General features: G+C 38.2%; 1 protein-coding gene across 6 annotated transcripts in view; it reads left to right on the top strand.

Annotated features, from left to right (window-relative positions):
- The window catches only part of CDKAL1 (CDK5 regulatory subunit associated protein 1 like 1), a 383689-nt gene that overhangs the window by 124790 nt on the left and 236922 nt on the right, over positions 1-21977 (top strand). For all 6 annotated transcript variants that reach the window (XM_069007992.1, XM_069007993.1, XM_069007996.1 and 3 more), the window contains exon 8: positions 13592-13712. In XM_069007992.1, the coding sequence (XP_068864093.1) occupies positions 13592-13712 (121 nt within the window). The remainder of the gene's footprint in view (positions 1-13591; positions 13713-21977) is intronic.

Below are 21977 nucleotides of genomic sequence, written 5' to 3'. Positions count from 1 at the left end.
AACTGGCTCTACTTTCAATATAAACAAGTGTCGAGTTCACAAGACATTGTCAGTAACTTTAATGCTGGAGTATGATTTTTTTTTGAGCTACAGCATGAAAGTTTAAAGCAGTGCAAATTTTTAGAAGGCAAAAAAGCTTCTATCAAGAAATTGTGAAGTGTGGTGTAAGGCTTCTAGAGTTTGTGGTTTGAAGGCCTTAAGATTTCATGTTGCTTTGAATGCCTTCAGAATTGAAACCTGTACTTTTATGTACTCCCAACCAACACTTCTCCCAGTTTGTCCTTACCTTATGGCATCTATTTTTGGGGGTACAACCTACTTTACCATACAAACAAAGAAGAAATACATTCAGCATGCATTTTTTATTTAATAAGCCAAACTGTTTTCCCAGAAACATTATGGTGTTCATGACAATATGTTGGAAATGAGGACGCTTCACAATTTTTACAACAGCATGGTGTTTCAGATCTCTATCTGCTTTTTCCTGAATTTTATTTGTTCTTAAGGGAGTAAGATGATAACCTGGGTCAGCATGCCCTCCATTCCCAAAAATGGGCTTTGTAATATTTATATTGACTCCAGATAGTACTGCTTTTTTGATAACATAATTACTCAGGTTATGGTGGCTGAATGTTACATGACTAGGAAGAGTACAAATAATCTGATAGCAGCTGTTAATATAATGATTTTCACTGAATGGATTTTTAGATTGTATTTTAAACATTGATATAATTCTGGAAAATAATGTTCATAGGCATGTTAACAAACATTTAAACTTTAAAAAGTGTGAATTTTTGGAAAGAGTTTTGTTCCTTTCTAGCTTACTAGAAGTGAGTTGAATTAGAAGGAGAAAGTGAGCTGCTGAATTCCATACATAGTGCCAATTCCATCAGGGATTTCCCAAAAGGTAATGGAACACAAGATTTCTGAAGTTTTATTGGAAAAAAATGAAAAAAACCAGCTCTCTGGTTTGACAGAGACATTGACATACTGGAGAGAGTCCAACAGAGATTGAGACTGGAGCATTGCTCCTTGTGGAGAGCCTGAGAAGGCTCGGGGAGGGGGGATCACATCAAAGTGTATAAATACCTGAAGAGAGGTTGCAAAGAGAACTGAGGCAAATTCTTTTCAGTGGTGCCCACCGACAGGACCAGAGGCAACAGGCACAAAAATGCACAGGAAGGTTCCCTTTGAACACCAGGAAACACATTTTGACTGTGAGGATGACCAAGTACTGGCTCAGGTTACTGAGGGAGGCGGTAGAGACTCCATCCTTGGATGTATTCAAATACTGTGAACATGGTCCTGGGGAACTGGCTCTCAGTGGCTCTCCTTGAGTGAGAGGGTTGGACAAAATGGTCTCCAGAGGTCCTTTCCAACTGTAACCCATCCCTGACAATAAAATTGCAATTGGAAAGAGAATCAACAAGTTGGCAGAGCTCATAGCATATGATAATGGCTTACTTTTGTACAAGCCAGCCATAAAACTGGGATCTTTTACTCATATTTCTTTAATTTATTTAAAGAAGCTGCATTAATTTATGTATTTGGGAATCATCTACTAATGGAGAAGAATGTGAAGCTCTTTTTCACTGTGTTTTATGAAGAGTCTAACTGTGAACTTCCATTATCCAAGTGAAGGAAAATACTGTAGATAGCAGGACTGTTGATTAAGAATATTTTCTTATATAAGATAGATATATGGTAGAAGATTAAATTACTGTAAAATCAAAGGAAATGTAACACTTTGTTTTCATGAGTCTACATCATAAAAACAGCTTCTGAAGCTGCTAATGCTTTCAGGAGATGGAGGTGATGTGGGACGGGGGATTAACTACAGATTCTGAATTCAGAGCCAGCTTACACCTGTGACTTAAGTTGGGTGTCTGTCATAGTTGAACAACACAGTTTTTTTCACCTTTTTTTTTAAAGAAAAGCTAAAGGTCGCATGGGTGGTATACTCATGTAGTGTGGTTACATATATATTGAAAGCTGAAAAAATATTATGTATTGAATGTTTAAAAAATATTTGACTGAATAAGTGGAACTTCATAGTGTCTGTGCTCTGTAGGACATCTCTGTACATTGGTCAGCCTAACAGAGCTGGATTGTCTGGATTTTCTGTCCAAATTCCAAGGTGGAAATAGGTTACCCTGTTGCTAGTTTTAAGTCTAAAAGTCTAGCTTTCCCTGGATTCCCATTTCTCAAGTGGTACCTTATTTATTTCTTGGATGCTTGAATTTTGTAGTCCACACTTTACAAAAAGGGAAAGTTTGTAGAAATAATTTTTTTGCCTTATTTTTTTTTGTCCTAATAGTCATCTTTTTCATTTTTTCATGAAAATGGCTCCCCTGTTGGATTTGGTTGAAAGCTTGCTGTACTCCCAAAGAAAATTGATTTCTTGGAATTATTTAGAACTCTTTGTATGAAATATGAAAGGGTTTCTTCTAGCTTTATTTCTCAATGTTATGGGCATTGTCAGGAAAACCTTTTCAGAACAATGCCATTCTGCTGGGTCAAGAGATGGTGGTTTCAAGAAATATATCTTTGTGGTGGTCTTTACCACATGTGTGTGAAGACAGTGTAATTGTTAGTTTCTAACTCTCCATCAAGATAATTCTGATAAACACTTTTTATGTGACTTTATCTTTTTATCTTACTTCATCAGAAAATGGAAAAGAAGGATGTGCATGTTTGTTGTTGCACTAACAGCCAAAAGAGAGAGAGAGACTTTTAAGAGGCTCAGTGATTTCTCATTTTTATGCCATCCTAACTTTTATCGCAAGTGTTGAATTGAATCTTTGAAATTTCCTAATTATCAGGTAAATTAGCAGGTAAATTGTCACTTCTAGAAGTGATCTTCAATAGCCATGTAGTATTTCTATGCAGGTCATGTCTAATTAATATTTATACTGTGTCCCAAGATATATTTTAACTAGTGGCATCTTCATGTACTTTTCATATGATATGGTAATTTATAATCTGAAACCTCTGTACTGCCTGTGAGGAACTAGACAAAATAATTCATTCACAGTCTCAGAACTGAGTTTCTCAAAGTGACAGCCACAGTTGTGTAGCCAGTGTGTCTCAGTCTTCCTGATAAACAGAATGGTTTTGTCATGCAAGGTTCTGATTTAACAGTTTAGTAAACCTTGCTTCATCTGCACATTACCAAAATTTTAAGTCTGGATTACAGCAATTTTTACAACATTAGGGCACCCATTCCCATTCATGTGCTTAGTTTTCCAGTAATGTGTTATGATGACATAGAATGTTAGGAAAGTATTGCTAAGGAGTTGTGGTGTCTGTGAGCTAGGTGAAAACAGGGCTATAATTGATTCATGTTCCATGTCTTAGTAAAATTTATGTATAGAATAAAGAAATTATTATGGATGATCAATTTCTATAGTATGCTCCAATAAGCTGAAGATTTGTCTTTGGTGGGAACTGTAGAATGTCTTTATGGTGACTGCTCAAGTCAGCTTTTTATGAACCACTCTAAAATCTGTCTTTTAAAAAAACTTGTGTGTGTATACAAGCTTGGATATAAATAGGTTACAGTAGGCAAGAGAATACATTTGTTTTGTGTTTTAAAGGAGAAATGTTAACTGCTTAATGCACAAATTCCTGTTTTCTGGCTTTGAATTTAGGTCTTCAGAGATTTAGGTTTTTTCCCGTTCCTTCCTAGACATGCTCTCAAATCCCATGTTATTAAGGGTTTGTGGGGGTGGGAGGCATGGGACCAGGGTATTTGTGTACAGTCTGCTTTTAGCTTAGGCCTTAGGGAGATGAGGGACATGGGTTGAATTGAGTTTAGTCCATATTGTGTCTGTCTAATGCTTTCACAAAACAGTTTTACAATGGGTCATTAGACTTGATTATAAAAAACAACCGAAGGAAATTACTTCAGGGTTGAGCCTTTTATACTTAACATAACTTTTCTTGGTTTCAGTCACGTTGACCTGTCTGGTGAAGTTGCCCATCCATTCCCAGTTTAAACATTAACCATTATTTGCTAAACTGTTTAATTGTCCTCATGTGGTTAGCAGTTATGGATTGATGAGAGTTGAGAGTCTGTCTGTATGAAAATGAGATAAATGGTTTATATATATATATATATATATAGGCTAAAGTGTAGAATTTGTACTGGATTGTCCATCTGAGAGTAAGTATGTATATATATGTACATATATGAATGCCAGAATGTTAAATTATATTTGTATGTGCTGCTTGATTTCACTGTAATCTGCTGATAACAGTAGAAAAAATAGTCTCTTTTCAATTTCTGTGACTGTGGGAAGAGTAGCCTTGACTTAAGAAGCTGATGACAGGCCAAATGAAGAATAAAACCTGGAGGAGTCAGGAGTTCCTATTTGAGGAAAAGTATCATTTGGCTCCCAGTCAGGAAACTGACTGTTTGTGCCAAAGTGCAGCTTAAGGAGGGTCAGAGGGAGGGTAGTGGCCTCATCAAGTCCCTGTTTCTGTTTCTATCTCCTTTGAAAGGACATGGAAAGGGGGGGGGCAGTTTTGGGTGGGTTGTTTTATTTATTTCACTGTGTGGTGGGTTGACCTTGTCTGGCTGCCAGACCCCCACCTAGTTGCTTTCTTGCTCCCACTCCTCATGAGGGCAGTGGAGAAAATTAGATGGAGTAACTCTTGGGTCATGATAAGGACAGGAAGATCACTTACCAGTTACCATCGTGGGGAAAATGGACTCGACTTGGGTGAAATTAATTTAATTTATTGCCAATTAAAAATAGAATAGTGTGGTGAGAAACTATAGCTACCTTCCCCCACCGCTCTTCTTCCCAGGCTCAGCTTCACTCTCTCGTCCCAGACTCCTCTATCTCCTCCCCCTGCATGCAGAGGGATGGGGAGTGGAGGCTGTGGTCAGCCCAATACAGCCTCTCTCTGCTGCTTCTGCTTCCCCACACTGTTCTCCTGCCTGGGGCATTTCTGTGGGCTGTGGGGATCCAAGAACTGCTGCAGCATGGGTCCTTTGCAGGGGGTGCAGTCCTTCAGGAGTAGGCTGCTCCGGTGTGGGTGCCCCACAGGCTCCATGCAGTTATTGCCAGAAACCCTGCTCCAGGCTCCTGCTCCCATGGTGTTCCACAGGCTGCAGGGAGATGAGCTGCTTCACTGACCTCTTCTCCAGTGGCTGTGGGGGAATCCAGTGGGGTGCCCACAGTGCCTCCATTTTCTTCTCTTCCTCCTCCTCCTCTTCTCACCTTGGTGCTCACAGGGCTTTCCCGCACACTTATTCCCTTGCTGCCAGGCAGTGTTTTTCCCTTCCTTACACCTCTGACAGCTGTGGAGCTCCACTATGCCCTGTGGCAGGGCTTTTGGAGCCAGCTGTATCTGGCACTTGGCAGCCCTGGCCTCTCCTCACAGAGGGCCCTGCAGCCCCGTCCACACACCCCGGGAGCAGTACCATGTCCCTAATCCTATTTCTAGGCAGTAGAGTTGTCTTTGAAACTGAGATGGTGGAAAAGTAAAGTACTAACTGGAAAAACTGCATTCAAGGCAGGTTGGATAAGGGCTTAAGCAACCTGGTCGAGTGGGAGATGTACCTGCCCATGGCACAGGGGTTGGGACTAGAGGATCTTTAAGGTCCTTTCCAACCCCTTAACATTCTGTGATTCTATGAACTTATGCCAGGGGCTGTGTTTGGCAGACTTAAGAAAGTTGGGCAGGGTTGAAATAATGTTTTCAGTGGGCAATATACAGAGCTACAGCGAGTCAGCAACTTGGGGCCATGACTGTGATTAAAAGATTGATCCATCACACATTTGTATGTATCAGTCACTGAGGTTAATGGCATAATGGGGTATGTGTCACCCCCTGCCCCTGTTTTGTGTCCCCTGGATTGGAAATTTTGGCAATACTCCTATTTAAACAAAATTATAATTTTTTTGTTGTCACTAAAAACTAAGCATCCTGGGTAGAAAGAGTGTCATTACTCAAACCAGTAGATTTTTGGGGTTTTTTTCCCTTCTGTTATTTAAGAACTACTTTGACAACAGGCACTTGCTTATTAAGGACCTGGCTGGAAGGTGTCCCCCTGTATGGCTTTTAAAGGAAGGTTTTTTCATGCAGCCAGATGCTTCAGTGAGAGCACCAGGCTGCGTTTTGTTTGCCCCTTTCTGATTGCTTATTAAAAGTGTGATGTACTGAAGGGTACTGATGAGTTCAAAATAGTAATACCGTGATCTGTGCCAGTATAAGTTTGGAGAGTTCAGCTTTGTAGACTGTAATTTAAATAAAAATGTAGAGCATGATAAGGAATATACAGTAATTATGGAGAAACTGTTTCTGCAAAGGCAGATTTTAATTTCTTTTGTAAAACATCAATAATGATGCGGCTCAACATTAAAATCTCCCCTGCTGGGTAAAGAGATTACTGTTACCATCAAGTGGATTTTGTTCTTACAAGGAAGTTTATTTCTGTTTTTGTTATGCCTGTTCATATGCTTTTGGGCATGCAGGGACTAATTGGTGTGTGAGATGATCCAGGACTTTAGATAGGTTTTGTAATTATTTTTCTCAGTGTAGTTATTTCATTGATTTCCTTTATAAATCTGATAGAACTGACTATCCCTGTTATGACTGACATCGTTATGACTTTATTTTGTGAGTAGCTCACAGAAACTGAATAGGAGATAAATAGCACCACAGAAGAAGAAAACAAGTAACTGGGGGGAAACAGATTGAAAATCTCAGTAGCAAAATTGTGATTGCTCATTGTTAAGTGAGCCTGGGATGTGCACGGAAAAAGTGCCTTTTCTTCCAGACCCATATGTGCTCTTTTCCACACTTTGAGTGAATGACCGTCTTACAGCATTCCTATTTTTCTGTTCTATCCACATTGGTTAGACTTACCTGGATTAGGCTCTGTTAGAGAATCCTTGTGGCTGGTAAATGTAAAGAGTACCTCATTCAAACCGGGGGAATTTGATAAAAGTTTTCTTTTGCATACAGTGAGAAGTTCAGCTCAGCGTTTCACTCTAAGGCTAAATTTGTTCTGTTCAGCCTGCACACCCCAAAACATTAGGCAAGTTACTTGTGCTGCTGCTGCTGCTGGCTCTGACACTTCAGCACTTCCCTTCCCCAGAATGCAGCCTGTTTTATCTGATTCAAAATGTCTTTTCCCTTGGAAGTTTCTCTCCAGGATCTCCTGAGGTTTTGAGCAGAATCTTTGATCCTAATCAAATGCATTTCTTCACAGAGAGGTGAGGACAGAGGGTCAGGGGAACTCTTCCTGTAGTCGATTCTTAGTATTGTCCTTCTGAGCTGTGGAATTGTAGCTGGCATTTTGAGCTCACAGGAGATTTGACGTTCAGGCACATTTTCAGAAAGACAATAACATTGCATGATCTCAAAATAAGTAGGGTGAAGCTATTGAATCCTAAAAAAAAGAAATAGTGCCTTAATAGGGCATTTCAAGTGCTTTTGCTGTGAGAGAGGAAAGTACTATGGATGTGTCAAAAATGTTCTTGAATGCTTATATTCTTAATTTAACTTGGTGAAATTTTTACATGGACAGTAATTCCTCGTTAATAGTTATCTCTTTTTCTGTATGACTTGTTGTAGAGTACGGTTTTAGTGCTTACAGATATTGTTATGATTGAATCACACACTGCACACATACAAAGAATAAAGAGATAAAGGGGTGTATGAATTTTAGCAATCTGGGACACCTGCAGATATTTTCTACTGAATATCTTGTTTTTGAAATGACAAAAAATGAATTTTAAAAAGCTCCTGTCTTCACCAGTGTGACACTCATATTCCAGAGTCTTCCAAAGCAGTATTATTGTTGGATACTAATTCCAAGTGCAACACTTAGTAGTTCTCTGTATTTCAGGCTAGTTACATGTGTGCTGTATGCTTAGAAATAACTGCACATTTCTATGAAGCTTTTTGAGTTGATATAGGGTAGAAGGCAATCTTTTTATGAAAGAGTTTTGAATGCAGAGACTGGATCAAACATACCACCTGCTGTCATCATCCTAATGGGATTGAATGCCTGGCCCAAGGCATGGTGCAGTGAAACACAAGGAACGATCAATAACTGACAGCATTAATCTGAATTATTCCCTGTCTCTTGTAATGGACCCAGTTCCTGCCTACACCAGATGAAGGAGTTTGACTGTTATAGAACATTCCCATCTTCACTGATCTAGAAGAGGAATAGTTTGTATTAGTTGCTTGGTCAGGAGCAGGAAATATACCTTTCAGTTAGGTTTGACTTCTCTTTGCTCCCTGTATTTACTTGAGACAGGAAATCCCACTGATGACATTCAGGGATGCCAATGTGCTGCTGGCTAGCTGGGGTTGGTTTGGGTGGGAGCACCCACACAGCAAAGTTCTAAAGCAATTAGTGTCCTTGTTTTTGCACTTGTCCTTGTCTGACAGCATGTGATTGCTCTGGGGAGCTTGGGAATTCCTTTGAAATCAGTCATGTCTGCTGTGGGACAGCATGTTTGTGCTGCAGGGCAGGGAGAGAAGATGGGAGAGGAGCTTATGGTCTGCCCTTGCTTGATGCTTCTTTCAGTCTTTATTACTGCTTTTGGTTCTTTACATTTCTTCCTTTCATTTTTCTTTGAGGAAATTTATTACTTTGTTTTCCCCTCTTATACTTTTACCTTCCATTCCTTAGCTACACTGCTCCTGTGTGCTATTTTTTCCAGTGCTAACCTTGAGAAAAGGAAGCTCTCTATTCATTAAGAACCAAACAGTGGTGGAAGGAAATGTGTGCAAGAGTACATGAAATAGTGCTTAATCCTTTTCCCTAAAGATGCTGGAGAAGATCAGACAGGCTGGTGAGAGACACCTGAGAGGTGCAGGACAGCGCATTGGCAGCCTTGTTGTGAGGAAAAAAGGTGTCTTTCAGGAAATGGTGAACAACCTCTAAGCATAGTGGTGTAACTGGGAAAGGGAAAGAATGGGTAACAGAACAAGAAGAAAACAATAGAAATTGTTGCTGCCAAGGCTGGGGTTTCCTGCATCTTTGAGGATTTTCTGTAAAATCATGGTTTTGAGCTGCTTGAGATATCTGCATGGAATTTGGAAGCTAACAGCTGAGACATCTGTCTGGCTGGACGTTGTGTTTCAGAGTCACACTGTGTAGCTCCAGTGGGGTGTGCAGGGATGGGGAGGGACCCTCAGTGGGTGCCCTCTTCCATCTTTCGAGCAGATACAATTTACCAGCAGTTCTTGTGGGATGCCAGCCTACAGACAGAGTGAAGCTGACAATTTTTTTAAACATAATCTAGATCTACTAGTATCTGATACAATGCTGATAGCCAGGTAAAGTTGACTAAAATTGACCAAGCCAGGCCACTTCCCCCTCACTTATTCTTGTAATAAACTAGGAAAGTACCAATCCCATTTGAATCTGTTTGCCCCAATATCATTAACATGCTTCTGTGGTTGTAGGTGACAGGGATCTGATGGTAGCCTGAGGTTCATGGGACATGTAATACTATAATCTTATGGCAAAGAAATTCCATTACCTGTTCCCTTCATATATTTGTATTTCAAGTTTGGGCATTCTCCATCAATCCTGAAACACATACAATTATGAATAAAGTTATACGTACATGCAATTAAAACTGTGCTACTTCTTGGTGTCCTTTTTAACAAGTGAAAATAAATACCTTTAAAATATTTTCATTTTGCATACTGAATTATCAAACTAGACACATTTAAATGCCCTCTTTTAGACTAACAATAGGATTTAATATCCTGATTAATTCATTCCAACCTCATCCTTCTTGCAGATAATGCCAAGTAATGTAAATTTCATCTACTGACTTCTATATAAAGATGAGTTTAATATTAAACAGTTCTGAAAACTAGAGAGCTCTGATTCATTTTGAATTGTTCCTAGCTTGATTTCATTTGCACTTGCTGTGAGCGATTCTGCTCTGCAAGTGTCCTTGCTGGACTTGGTTAGTACTTCTGTTATGTTGTAATCTGTATTAATTATCTACTAATTAGTGAAAAACTGCTCTGAAGCATGACCTAAACCACCAATTAACTTTTTCAGGTTTTGTTTTGTTTTTTCTTAATGGAAAAGTGTATCTATTTCTTTTGTTTTTTCTTTTTCTTATCTGCTGCTAGACTATGTGGAAGTAGAAGTTATTTTTGTAGCAGAAGCACAGTTAATAGGCCCAGATCGTTTAGGCTTTGCTATCTAACCTGACTAGATCTGTTTGTCTTTAAGCTGTGTTTCAAAGCTTGCACTGTAGAGTGAGCCCTCAAAAAAGGAGTGGTGTTTGTTTGATATCTGAGATGGAACAGTCATCATTATGGTAATAGAGTTGTGATTAACTCAGTTTTCAAAAATGTTATACAAAACTTAAAAAAAGAAAAAAAAAAAGGAAAGAAATAAAACAAATGTAAAAAGAAAGACTCCTTTTAAGTTTGGGACACCTGCTTTGCTTAGGTAAGTTATGCCGCCTGTCAAGTCAGAGAGAAGGTAACTTAATCAGATAAAGTGCTTTAGAAGTAAAGCTTAACTGCAGTGTTTTGTCCTGTTCTAAGCTTTGAAATGAGGTCAAGAATGAGATTTAAAATTACTACATTTTCTGTTAAACTTGATGTTGGTCTGGGCTTAACAGTGCTGGTTACACAATCTAAAAAAAAAAAAGTTATTTAGCTTTTTACCAGTTGAAGATGGCAAAATATTTATTTTTAAGTTTTCTTGAAATAAGTATGAGGAAAAAAAGATTTACTTCTTGAAATAAGTATGAGGAAAAAAAGATTTACAGCATGTGAAAAAGTATGATTCAGTGTTTATTAAGTTATGTTTTATTAATAGTAACAATTCTGTAAACAGATGCTTTAGTGATTACTTAAAATGAAACAAAATAGTCCTTGTATGGAGTAGGGAAAAAAGGATTTAAGGTCACAAATACTGTAATCAAGAGAGGTTTTTTCTTAATAAAAATAATTAAATGTGCCTGCAACACAAGTCACAGTAGTGGGATGTGCATGTGCTGCTTGCTTTCTGGAAGCATTAAACTTGCTGCTAAAAGTCATCTCCCACTAGGGGCATTTTTTTAAGCCTCTGGTGTCTGGACTGAAAAGTACAGGGATGTTGTTATTCTTGAGTACCCCACAGGTTTTACAAGCCTCATCGTGATTGGAACTTCAGTGTCATTCAGGAGGAATATGGGAAATGTATTTTATGTGAGAATAAGCTGCCGTATTTGATTACCAGGCCATAGATTTCCTGAGCTCAGGCACAGGTTGGGGGTGGGTGTTAGCATTCAGTGTATCATGTGGGAGATGGTCACAGAGCTGGGGTTTCTTTCCTGAATAAAGGACGTCTCTGATGACAGGAGAAGCTCAGTCTTGTTCTCCCTATAAATTACATTCTATGTGTAGACTGTCCTAATGTTGTGGGGGTGTTTTTGGGGGTGGTTGCCTGTTTGAGTAATGCTCTCAGTATGAGAAAGGGAGAGTGTGAGCTAAATTCCTGTTAGAGAGCAGTAGCTCATGTGGCTGTTCCTTGTGAGGGTCTATGTTCCAAGGAGATGAGCCCTCCCTGATTCTGTGCTCTGAGATATTGCCTGGGAAGGGGGGCAGGTTGGTTTTGTGGTTTGTTGTTTTCATTGTTTTTTAAGCTTAAGAATGGTGCCTTGACCCTAATTCTAAGTGTGTGAATTTTAAATTACGGGTAACTTGTTGTTGTTAAGCCTGATTATTTTAAGACTACTGTGAATCGTTCCACTGTATTTTCATCCATAAATCCAAATACACCTTTAATATGGTGAATGCAGTTGAATATTTTTAAAAAATGGAAAAACTGGTTTATTCCAAATAAACCACAATATTAAGAAATACAAAAAGGAACGTTCTCTGTTTCTAGTTTAATTTTTATGATTTACATAAGGCAATCACTTTTGTTATACAAGTAAATAAAATGGTGCCATGCTTGCAGCTCCTCAATGAAGCATAAGATTGGGAAATGACTGATGGTGTATGGAGACAAAGATACTGCTATTATTCTCAGGAAAAGGTAGAAGTGAATAATTTAGCAAATGCTAGTAGCAGAAGCACCATATTACTAAATCCACCACAGGATGTAATGAAATGTTTGTCAAATGCAACTGCAGAAGTAATGCCTTTTGTTTCCCGTTGACATTATGATGTCTTCTATCAGTATTAACCATTATGTCTCCTGTTGATATTAACCTTTATGCTATCAGGCCAGTCCTGCTCATTTGTTCATTAGATCGCATTTTTGATTGAGAATCTTTATGTATCTTAAAAAAAACTTGAGGAAGATGTTATTCTAGAAGTAGTTGGGTTTTTTCCAGGCTGTTGTTGCCACATCAAGGAAATAAATTTGGAGTATGAATGCCACATTATTCAAAAATTAATTGATGACTCCTCAAAACAGGCAGTGAAGAAAGGCATTGACTGATGAAGGAATTAATTTTGTAAATAGCTGTTGGTAACATAAATTAGGAGCTTTGATGTAACACAGCTTTTAATTGATTTGAACTGGTCATAGGCTTTGCAGTGCTGGATGTAGCTCAACTCATACTTTATAGTTTCATGCATTCCTCTCACCCCCCTCCTATTTCAGGGTTAGTTTTTTCTTTCCTGACATACTTGGTGGATTGAAGCTGTAGGGTTTACTATCAGGGAGTTTTCCAAATTCAACAGACACATGCTTTCTCTTCCTGTCAGTTTGAGTAGTTGCTTTCCAACTCTATTCAGGTATCTTACCATTAGCTTTCACTTGCTGTCTCTCATCTGCCTGTTCTAGGCTTTGTGGAGTAAATGATACAAGTCTTATAAGCTGGGCACACTTTAGGCTACCTTATGCACTAACACACAATTGTTTTGATTCTTCATTGTTAGTTCTTGCTTCTGAATATCAGTGAACACTGTCATTTGTGCTCTTCAAATGTAGGACTGGTCGTAGTATGACTGATGTACAGTTGTAGGCAGTTGGTGAAATTATTTGTATTTTACTCTCTGAATATTAATGGCTTCAGGAAAGCAGTTGTGAGGCAGTTTTCTGACCTGCAGTTGTCCTGATGTGGGAGGAATATGTGCAAATCTTGGTAGTCAGCTTAAGTGTGGATGTGTGAGAATATGCTTTGCAGCACTTTCTCTCAGACTTACACAGTCAGGTAACCTTGAAATGTGTTGGTTCTCTATAGAATAAACTAAAAAAGTATTTAGTTGTTTATTACCTTCTAATTTAGGTTTGAATTAAATTTTGGGAAAGAATCTTTTAATCCTGCCATACAACTCATTTAAGTATTATTGCTATGTTATTTGCTAGAGAATCTGAAAATGAGACTGCTTAGATAATTTTAATCATATAAAACAGAAAATGCAAGTGTGAAAAGATAATTAGATGAAATAATTTGCTCATTTTAAGATGATTTATTTTACCTGTCAGTGTCTCTTTTTAAATGTTCCAGCTGGTGGAAATATATTATTACATCTCATTCTCATTTTCAGTCTTTGAAATATAAACACTACTTCTGAAGAAGAGCAAATCAAAACAACTATGATGAGACTTGTTCTTTGTATTGACTGCATTTTTTTGCTTAATTTGAAGGTCATTCTGTGAGACTGCTGGGTCAGAAAAAGGATAATGGAAAACGTTTGGGGGGAGCACGACTGGATTTGCCAAAGATTAGGAAGAATCCACTGATAGAAATAATTTCCATCAATACAGGGTAAGAATCTGCCAAGCTTACAAAACATTCCATACTGGAGAGGAACACCTTTTATCCCTTTTTGCAGGTCTGGTGTACTACTTCTAAGCTACACAGAAGGAGGCAGGATGACCACTTTTAAATAGTTTAAAATGTTAAATTACACTAATTTTGGAAAATAAATCCTTGCTTATTTGGTTACAAGAAGGAAAGTGCATTTATAGGTTTTTTCCCCCATGTTTTTTTGATTTCTAAGATGGTAGTTCCAGAATATTGTTAGTAACTCATTAGGATCTGTGAACATTGTTAAGATCTGTCTGATGTGATTGTCAGCCCAGATGTACCAATGGTTAAATTAGATACAGTTACTTCTATCTTGCCCCTCTAACCTGTTTGTAGAGTCATCGTGTATCTATTTCATTTCTTTTCATTTGAACAAGCTACTCTCTCCTGTCAATCAACTCTAAATGCCCATTTCCCTGTAAGACTACAAGCATCTTTCTGTTCTGTACTCCTGCGTTGAGGAATTCTATTTTAATCTTCCTTCCCTTGCTGCTTTCCTTTTATCAAGGCCAGTTGGTATCCTTCCATTTTGTCAATTTATTAAAAAAAAAAAAGAAACAAAGCAGCAGCAACAACAAAAATCAGACAAGTCCTCTTCTGACTTTCCCATCTTCCCAGTTATGTAGTAATTTCCCTGGTGGTAAAATTTAAAATGCATTGCATTGGGCATCCCAGGTAGGTGTGAACTTAGGGCCTAGAATGAAAAAAAAAAAAGTGGTGTATCTTAGTTCTGAGTTTAGATTAGCACATTCATAAACATTTCATAGAAGAGTTTTGATACTATCTTCTTTCTTAATTTGTTGTCTTTTAGTGATGTGGCCATCATAACTGCTGTGAAATGTAGTGTGCTGTTTAGGTCAATATACCAACTCAAGGCTTGGTATGGCTATTTTTTCTTCCTCTTGACTTCTGGTAAATATATGGGTGACATTTTGTCATATTGCTGCATTATAATACCTTTTTAAACAGCATTTTTGTTCATGGATTGATTTTGAAGTCTGGGTATGAGCTCTTCTGGTGCAGTTACTTCAAGTGTTCTAAATTCTTTTCCTTACTGTCTTTCTTGTGAACATCTTGTTTGTGCCCATCAAAATCCTTTTCATGATTAAAACCATTCTTTTACATTTGGCTGTGTCTGACTTTCAGATGGTATAAATTTTCCTTTTCCATTAATATTTATCACAGTCTAATGTTATAAAATCTTTCTAGTTGTAAATGTTGTCAAGATTGTAAGCTAATTGAGATATGGTATTGTTCATGTCTTTTGATGTATAGTAATGAATTTAAGATGGGAAAATTAGAAATACTGTTATTTCTAATACCAGATTATTACTAGTCTAATTATAGAGGTTAATGCAAGGGTACTGTAGGGTATGTACACTTACCATTCGGTGACTGATGAGGGTAAAACCATTTGATTTTTTTAAAAAATATATTTTCAACAGATGTGTTTTTATACTGGATTTTGAAAAAACAAGTATTTCCCAAATTAATCAAACTGCAGGCTGTTAACATCTCCTAAGAAGTTACCCTCAGAAACCCTTTCCTTTATAACCTGACAGTTTGCAAACAATAATTATGTTGCTTAGTAGTACTTGCTGTTCTCAGATCAATAGAATACGTATTTTCTACCATAAGACAATATTAAAAAATACTGGAAACCACAACATAGCTGTTTCATGGGGAAGAAATTCAAATATGACTTCATAAGGCCAAAGCATTTTTAAAGCCTCAGACAGATAGGTTAGTTGTGTAAGACACCTAAATTAACTCCTGTGGATACAATATTGCTGCTAGCAAGAAATTTTCCTGCTTCTTTCTAAGCCCGTGAGATACTTTCCTCTCTCATGAAGAGATTAGCAAAGTTCTATAAACTGTGAACACCTGTGACCTTGCAGAGCTTTGTTTATGGTACAGTAGGAAAATATTTTGACAATGGATGTTTTAGGATTTTAGCCAATCACCCCAAGGGGTGGCTGGTCCTTTGTCCAATTAGACTATGAAGAAAAAAAGTCTATAAAAGAGTTTGTAAAATAATTAAATAAATCAATCTTGCTGCACAGTTCCTGCCTGTTGGATCTTCTCCCTACAGCTGCGGGATACAGTAATAAACTCCTATCTCAATTTGTGTTCTATTGCTTGCTTTCCTCTCCTAAAATACAGATTTTTGGGTTTTCCTGTCTTTCTCTTCCCCTTTCCCAGCCTCTCCAGCTGTGTACTGTAGGTGACTTTTTTGGGTACTGGTCTGGGTTTGAAAAACAAAACATAGCTTTAGAAAGACAGCAGTGCTCAGCAGTTTCTGAAAATTTAAAAATGTAATGAAGGAAGAACAAGACACAGAATTTATTAGTCACTGTGATTTGACTGTGTTAATTTTATCAGCTTTGCCTTAGTAGTCTGGTTATGTCAATTTTTATTACCAACACCCGTTGGAGCTGAGTTGTTTTCCTCTGTGTAGACACTGGAGAAATCTTTGATGACTATTTTTTTGTACAATGCTCTTTATTAAGAGGTGAGTTTGGATCAGACTAGGTGGTCTTAAAATGGTAAAAAAAAAGACTTCGTTAAAAATAGTGATTTCCTCTTCTGAAATATATTTGTCTGATAGCGTTAACCGATAGCATTTGGGAGCAGCATGAGCAGGGCTTCTCCATGAGGGAAGCCAAGAAGGGACGTGAGGGTGGCACCAGCACAGGCAGTGCCCACACCAGCAGGACACCTGGTGCCAGGGGGCCTGAGCAGTGTGGCAAAGCTGGGGGCTGGTAAGAGGACCCCATCAGCAGTCCCAGACATGGGAAATTCCATAATCACAGAATATGCTGAGTTAGAAGGGACCCACAAGGATCAAATCCAGCTCTTAGCCCTGCACAGGACGGCCCTGAGTCACACCATGTGCCTGAATGATGAAATGATCACCCACAGCCTGGGTCTATCCAGGGGCTCCAGTCTGGATTTGAAAAGGATATGAGGTGGAGACAGGCCTGGGGAGAAGAGTACAAAAAATGCAGGTCTGAGATGAGTGTAGAACTGGAGGCAGGCATGGTACTTAAGCTCAAGCCAGGTCTGGGAACAGAGGCCTGAGCTTCACTGGGGCTCCTGGTGCAGAGTGAGCTGTGGAGGCAGCAGCTGAGGCTGGGCAGGTCAGCCAGAGCCTGGGGGTGCCCATGGGGCTGTGACAGGTGGTGCTGATTTACCATTTCCAACTGGGGTTTTAATGAAACCTTGGTCTCTTCTGTAATTCTGTGGGGGAAGAAAAGGGTTATTGGAGCATGTATATTCCCTCCTCCCCAAAGCATTGGAGTCCTTGATGACTCATGTTAACCCCTTTCCCTCTCCAGTAGGATGAATTCCTTTACGTACATGGACATCTGCCAGCTGGAACTATTCTTCTGAGGGTTTAGAAGGACCACTTTATTTTCAGAAATCTCCAAAAGTGCTGATTGTTAAGACATCTCTCATACCCATATATCTATGTCTTTGTTTCCTAACTCAAGATGGTGTCAAATTTGGTAATTTTGACTTGAGACATCTTTTATTGATTCCTTCTTCTCTCAGAAAAGAGGAAAAAAATAATTTCTGACCTGAAGACTTCTGTCCCTGTATAGCTGTTAACTTTTCCTGTACTTGTCCATGTACAAGTGCATGCCTGCATATGCACGTGTCCCTCTGTGTTTGTTTTGCCCAGACTGCTGCTGTACATGGGTGTCCTCAGCTGTTTGCATGAATCAGATCTGTCCTATCAAGGGACAAACATATTGTGTCTCCACCACACTATGCAGTCCGTAATAATAACAATAATTAAAAATAAACCAAAACAAAACGCCACTAGGTATGAAATATCTGTGAAGATTAGGTGCTACTTCTGTCAGTCGTGAGCCAGCTCAGAGGTTTTATACAGCAGCATGGTTGTCCCTGAAAAGGTGTTGCTCCTCCCAGGGACCTGGCTCTTGTTCAGTGTTTGGTGCTTTTTTTATTTAGTTTTTTTTTTAAAGTAATGGACAGTTTTTTCCTACTGTTAGTTTTGATTGTCCTGTGGGCTGTTGTTTTCTCATTGAGAAATCCAACCTATTTGTTTAATTTACCATGATAGTTGGTGGTTTCTGTCAACAGACTGTGACTCTAGAGAAAAGCTCCCATCCCAGGAGTGCGATGTTTCAGGGTTTCCAAGTATGTTTGCAGAGACTATGGTGAGTTACTGGAATGGGGGCACAAGAGACTTACCAGACTTCTCTGACACGCAGAGATGTGTTAGTGACTATTTTTCCACGTGCCTTTCCATAGGAAGTCCTTACCATCCCAGTATCCCATACAAGCTGTAGATTGGCCTCTGTAATTTCCCCTTAAGAAATAAGTGACCTTTTCTTCCTGTATTGTTTGCTCTCTCTGTTACTGTTTAGAAAACACTTTTCAACATTTTTCCAATCAATTATTCTTTTTTTTTTTCTATAAAACAGGCAGTTAAAAAGCAGTGATTGTCACAGTGCCCAGATAGCTGTCTTAATACTAGTAAGTTCTGCAGTGATATGAGTAAATCTGAACATAGGAACAGTGAGTTGTTCCTGTACTCCAAAATAAATTCCTGCTTTGAATTAAGGGCATTTGATTAAATCAGTTCCACTTTGATTTATGTTGTAAGTATGTATTGTACAGGTCATCATCATCTTACTGGAACAAGCCAGGTAATAGCAGAAAAGCATGTTAAATGCTGTTTGGAGAAAAGGCATACATTTTGTAACTAACCTCCTAATGTGATTATTCTGTTAGTTTGAAGTAAGAAAGAGAAATGTTCTCAAATTCATTTTGCATTACAGCTTTATTTAGGTCTAGGGGAAAATCTTTTACTCCTTGTGGTCTCATCTTCATTAGTGCCAGTTTCAAAAGCCATGTAACCACCTAGACAGCTCTCTTTAATGGGATCAAGACTTGTTCTTCTACATCTTAATTAATTCTGTATCTGCTTCAACTCTTACTCGTATATCTTTGTTGTTGGTATGACTTGAACTCCCTTACTACCATTAACATACATTCATATATGACTTTATTTGTGCTTTTTCTGGATACCCTGGGAAGCTTGATCTAATTACAGTAACAAACTAGTGTTTGTTAAATAAAAAGAGGCCTTAATTGTCACTGCTAAATCCCTGAGCTCTTGCAGTGACCTGTGTTGCCTGTCCAGATTTTTGGCTAGTTGAACTGTCTGAGCTAGATTTCTACCTTTCTGTGGCATTCAGCAAACATCATCTGTACCTGTGGGTCCACCTTTGAAAATGGTTTGTGTGTTCATATCACCTCTTTGTAACAGGGATGAATTTTCTGGAGTCACTATCTTGAAACCATATCAAAGTATCTTTGATTTCTCAGATAAGGATGTTGTGGCTTAAGTGTGAGAGCATTTGAAGCCAGTGCCTTTCTGTGCTGAAATCATGGGATATTTCAGTAATAATCTCATCAGTTCAGCAGAACAGCTATTTCTTTGGCTTTCTGTGTTTACTCTTGTGAACTGAAATCTATTCCTTAGTACAAAGTTATCTCTAGATAAAAATATATAAAGAGATGGAAAATGAAAATCTTTCTGGTATGGGAAAAATTGGATCACCTACTGTTTGACAGTGATAGACTTGTTTTTTTGGCAACTGCTTGTATATTTTTGTCTATCCAGCTATGACATAATGTTTTCAAATTGCCCTCTAAAATATTGCTGTCCCCATTTTGAATGAATAGTGAGTCTGAATTACAAATCTGCTCATATCTTGCAAAAATCTTTGACTGAGTACTTACAAGGATGAATTCCATATCTTCAATTTACCTGATTTAGTTTGGTTATTAATAGCATACACATTCTCCATATTTTAATGTTTTACTTTTCAAGGTACTCAGGTAAGTGATGCTGCAGTCAAAAGAAGATTTTGATTTTTTGAAAACAAGATGAAAACCTTTTTTGATTGGCATTCATTATTATGCTTGGAGAGGCAAAATACTATTTCTTCGGATTACAATAATACAATTGGTATATAATTATATATTACGTGAACACATATTGTATTTACTTCTAGTGGAGTTCAACATAAGTGCTTGGAGTGAACTCCCCAGGAAATATGAAGCTATCTATAATTACTTCAGCCCTACCTTACCTTATAATATTTAAATGGACACTTTTCATAACTCTTTAGCTCAAACACTGATAACATGCTAGAGCCTATCATGTCAGTTAGCCTCAGAAACAGGGAAGGTGGAAAGTCTAGAAAGGTAGTGTTTGTGGTTTTGAAAGGAAACTTCTGCATCAGGCTTTTTTGTTTATACTTTAATCAGTATTTGCATATTCACATATTTAGATTTTAGCTATACTGTCTACCAAGCACGTATTTCAAATGTGTATGTAACAGATATCAATCTGTTCTGTTTTGGCACAATTCGCAAAACAATTTACATAATGAAAATTATGGATGACATAGTTGTGTGTATCTAGGCATTTTAATTTTACTAATAAAATCTGAAAAGCTAGTAGTCCAAAACTTGCAGAAACCACATTGCTGTAACTGGGGGAAAAGGAAAACCAGTTGTTTACAACAGAAAGTCTTAACAGTCTACTTTTTTGCCTAAGGTCTCTTTCCACTGCAACTTACTGTAACTCACATCTAAGGTCATTATTTCTTAATTAGATATTTAAATGGCATATTGATGACACTCTCTGCAAGATTTCTCTCTTTTTCGGTTATTACTAATTTCTTGCAATTATTGCAATTGCAATAATTGAAAGAAATTAATAATAACTGAAAAAGAAATATAAAATTATATGTAGTGGTCTGCTACAAAAGTGCTACAAAATCTCCAGGTGCTGCATGGTAGCAATTTCACTGAAAACTTGGGAAAAATGGTATTGTTTATCATAAAGAGGTGATATATCAATGTGGCTTGCATTCTGATCTTACCAGCTGTTGTGCTTGTAGTCATTTCTGTTCTGTGTGTCTGTCTTGTTTCTCTGCCCCCTTGCTGAGAATGTCCCTGCTCACCTGTGCTTCCTCATGCACAAAAGTGGTGTGTTTTACGAGGTAGTTTCCCTGAGCAGCTTATGCAGACAGGTTATTTAAGAAAGCAGGAAAGAAAGTAAGTGGATTGGGTCAGGAAAAGACCATTTCCTCCCTCCTGAGCAGCTTGATTTCTGTCTTCTGTAGCTCATTTTGTGGGGTGGACTTGCACCTCCTTCAGTGCTGAAACCTCCATCTGCTGGTGCAACTTGCAGGGGTTAATTGCTTGTGGAAGCCAACAGCTGAGGGCAGGAGGAGGAGGTACCCCTTTCTCTCTCTTGGTGGAGGTAGTTGTAGTCCATTTCATTCCACAGAAGTATCAGGCCTAGTCAGTTTTGTGTGGCTGTCTGGACTTTAGTATGATAAATTCCCTTCTGCTGCTGGGAAGGTGGAAGCTGTTGATATCTTCAATTTCTCCTCCTCTTGCCCATGGTATTTCTGCCATTTGTGTTGTTGATATGTATTATACAAAAGTGCTTTGATGAATAGTGAATATGATGTAGATGTTTTGCAGATCCCTCGAGTAAATGTCTGCTATCATGCTAACTTGAAAGGAAGATGGTCTTGAACTCAGGAAGATCCCTCACAAAAAGAAATATGTTTATACAAAAAAGTGTGTTGCATACCTGTATTAAATATATAATTAGGACAGAAACTTTTCACTAAGTATTTGCCTGTAAGAAACAATTTTTGCTCTTATACTTTCAGACTTGTTTTTCAGCTTTGTACATACCTTCGTGATTTCTGCCACCATTACTCTCTTTACAATGCAACTTCTTTTTCATTTTTAGAGTCTTCACTGCTTGAACTCAATTCTTTGAATTTCAGTTCTATCCCTGGGACTTCAAGTACAGAACTTGTGAAATCCCTTAGCTATAGGATCTGAATTTCTCTGATGTCATGCTGTCTTTTTCAATGACAAAGTAATCCTGAACTGGGCTTCTTTACTTTCCCTGTACCAATTAGAGCATGATCCTCTGCCAAGAGTAATTTGAGAGAAAAAAAAATTACTGAGTTCAAAGAGTCTTTAAAGGACTTTTCTCATTAGTACATCAAATACCTGCAGCTGTGACATCATTTGTGGTATGGCTTGAAAACCTGTATTCCTTTTTCAGATTGTATTTCTCATTGCTGTTGTTTAATGCTGTTAGAATGGCTCTAGGAGACGCACGTGTTCAATGAACAGCAGGCATCTTGT

This window comes from Aphelocoma coerulescens, chromosome 2 (assembly GCF_041296385.1).
Source record: "Aphelocoma coerulescens isolate FSJ_1873_10779 chromosome 2, UR_Acoe_1.0, whole genome shotgun sequence".
Taxonomy (NCBI): Eukaryota; Metazoa; Chordata; class Aves; order Passeriformes; family Corvidae; genus Aphelocoma; species Aphelocoma coerulescens.
The sequence above is the reverse complement of the archived record's forward strand: the minus strand, read 5'-3'. Positions and strand labels throughout refer to the sequence as shown.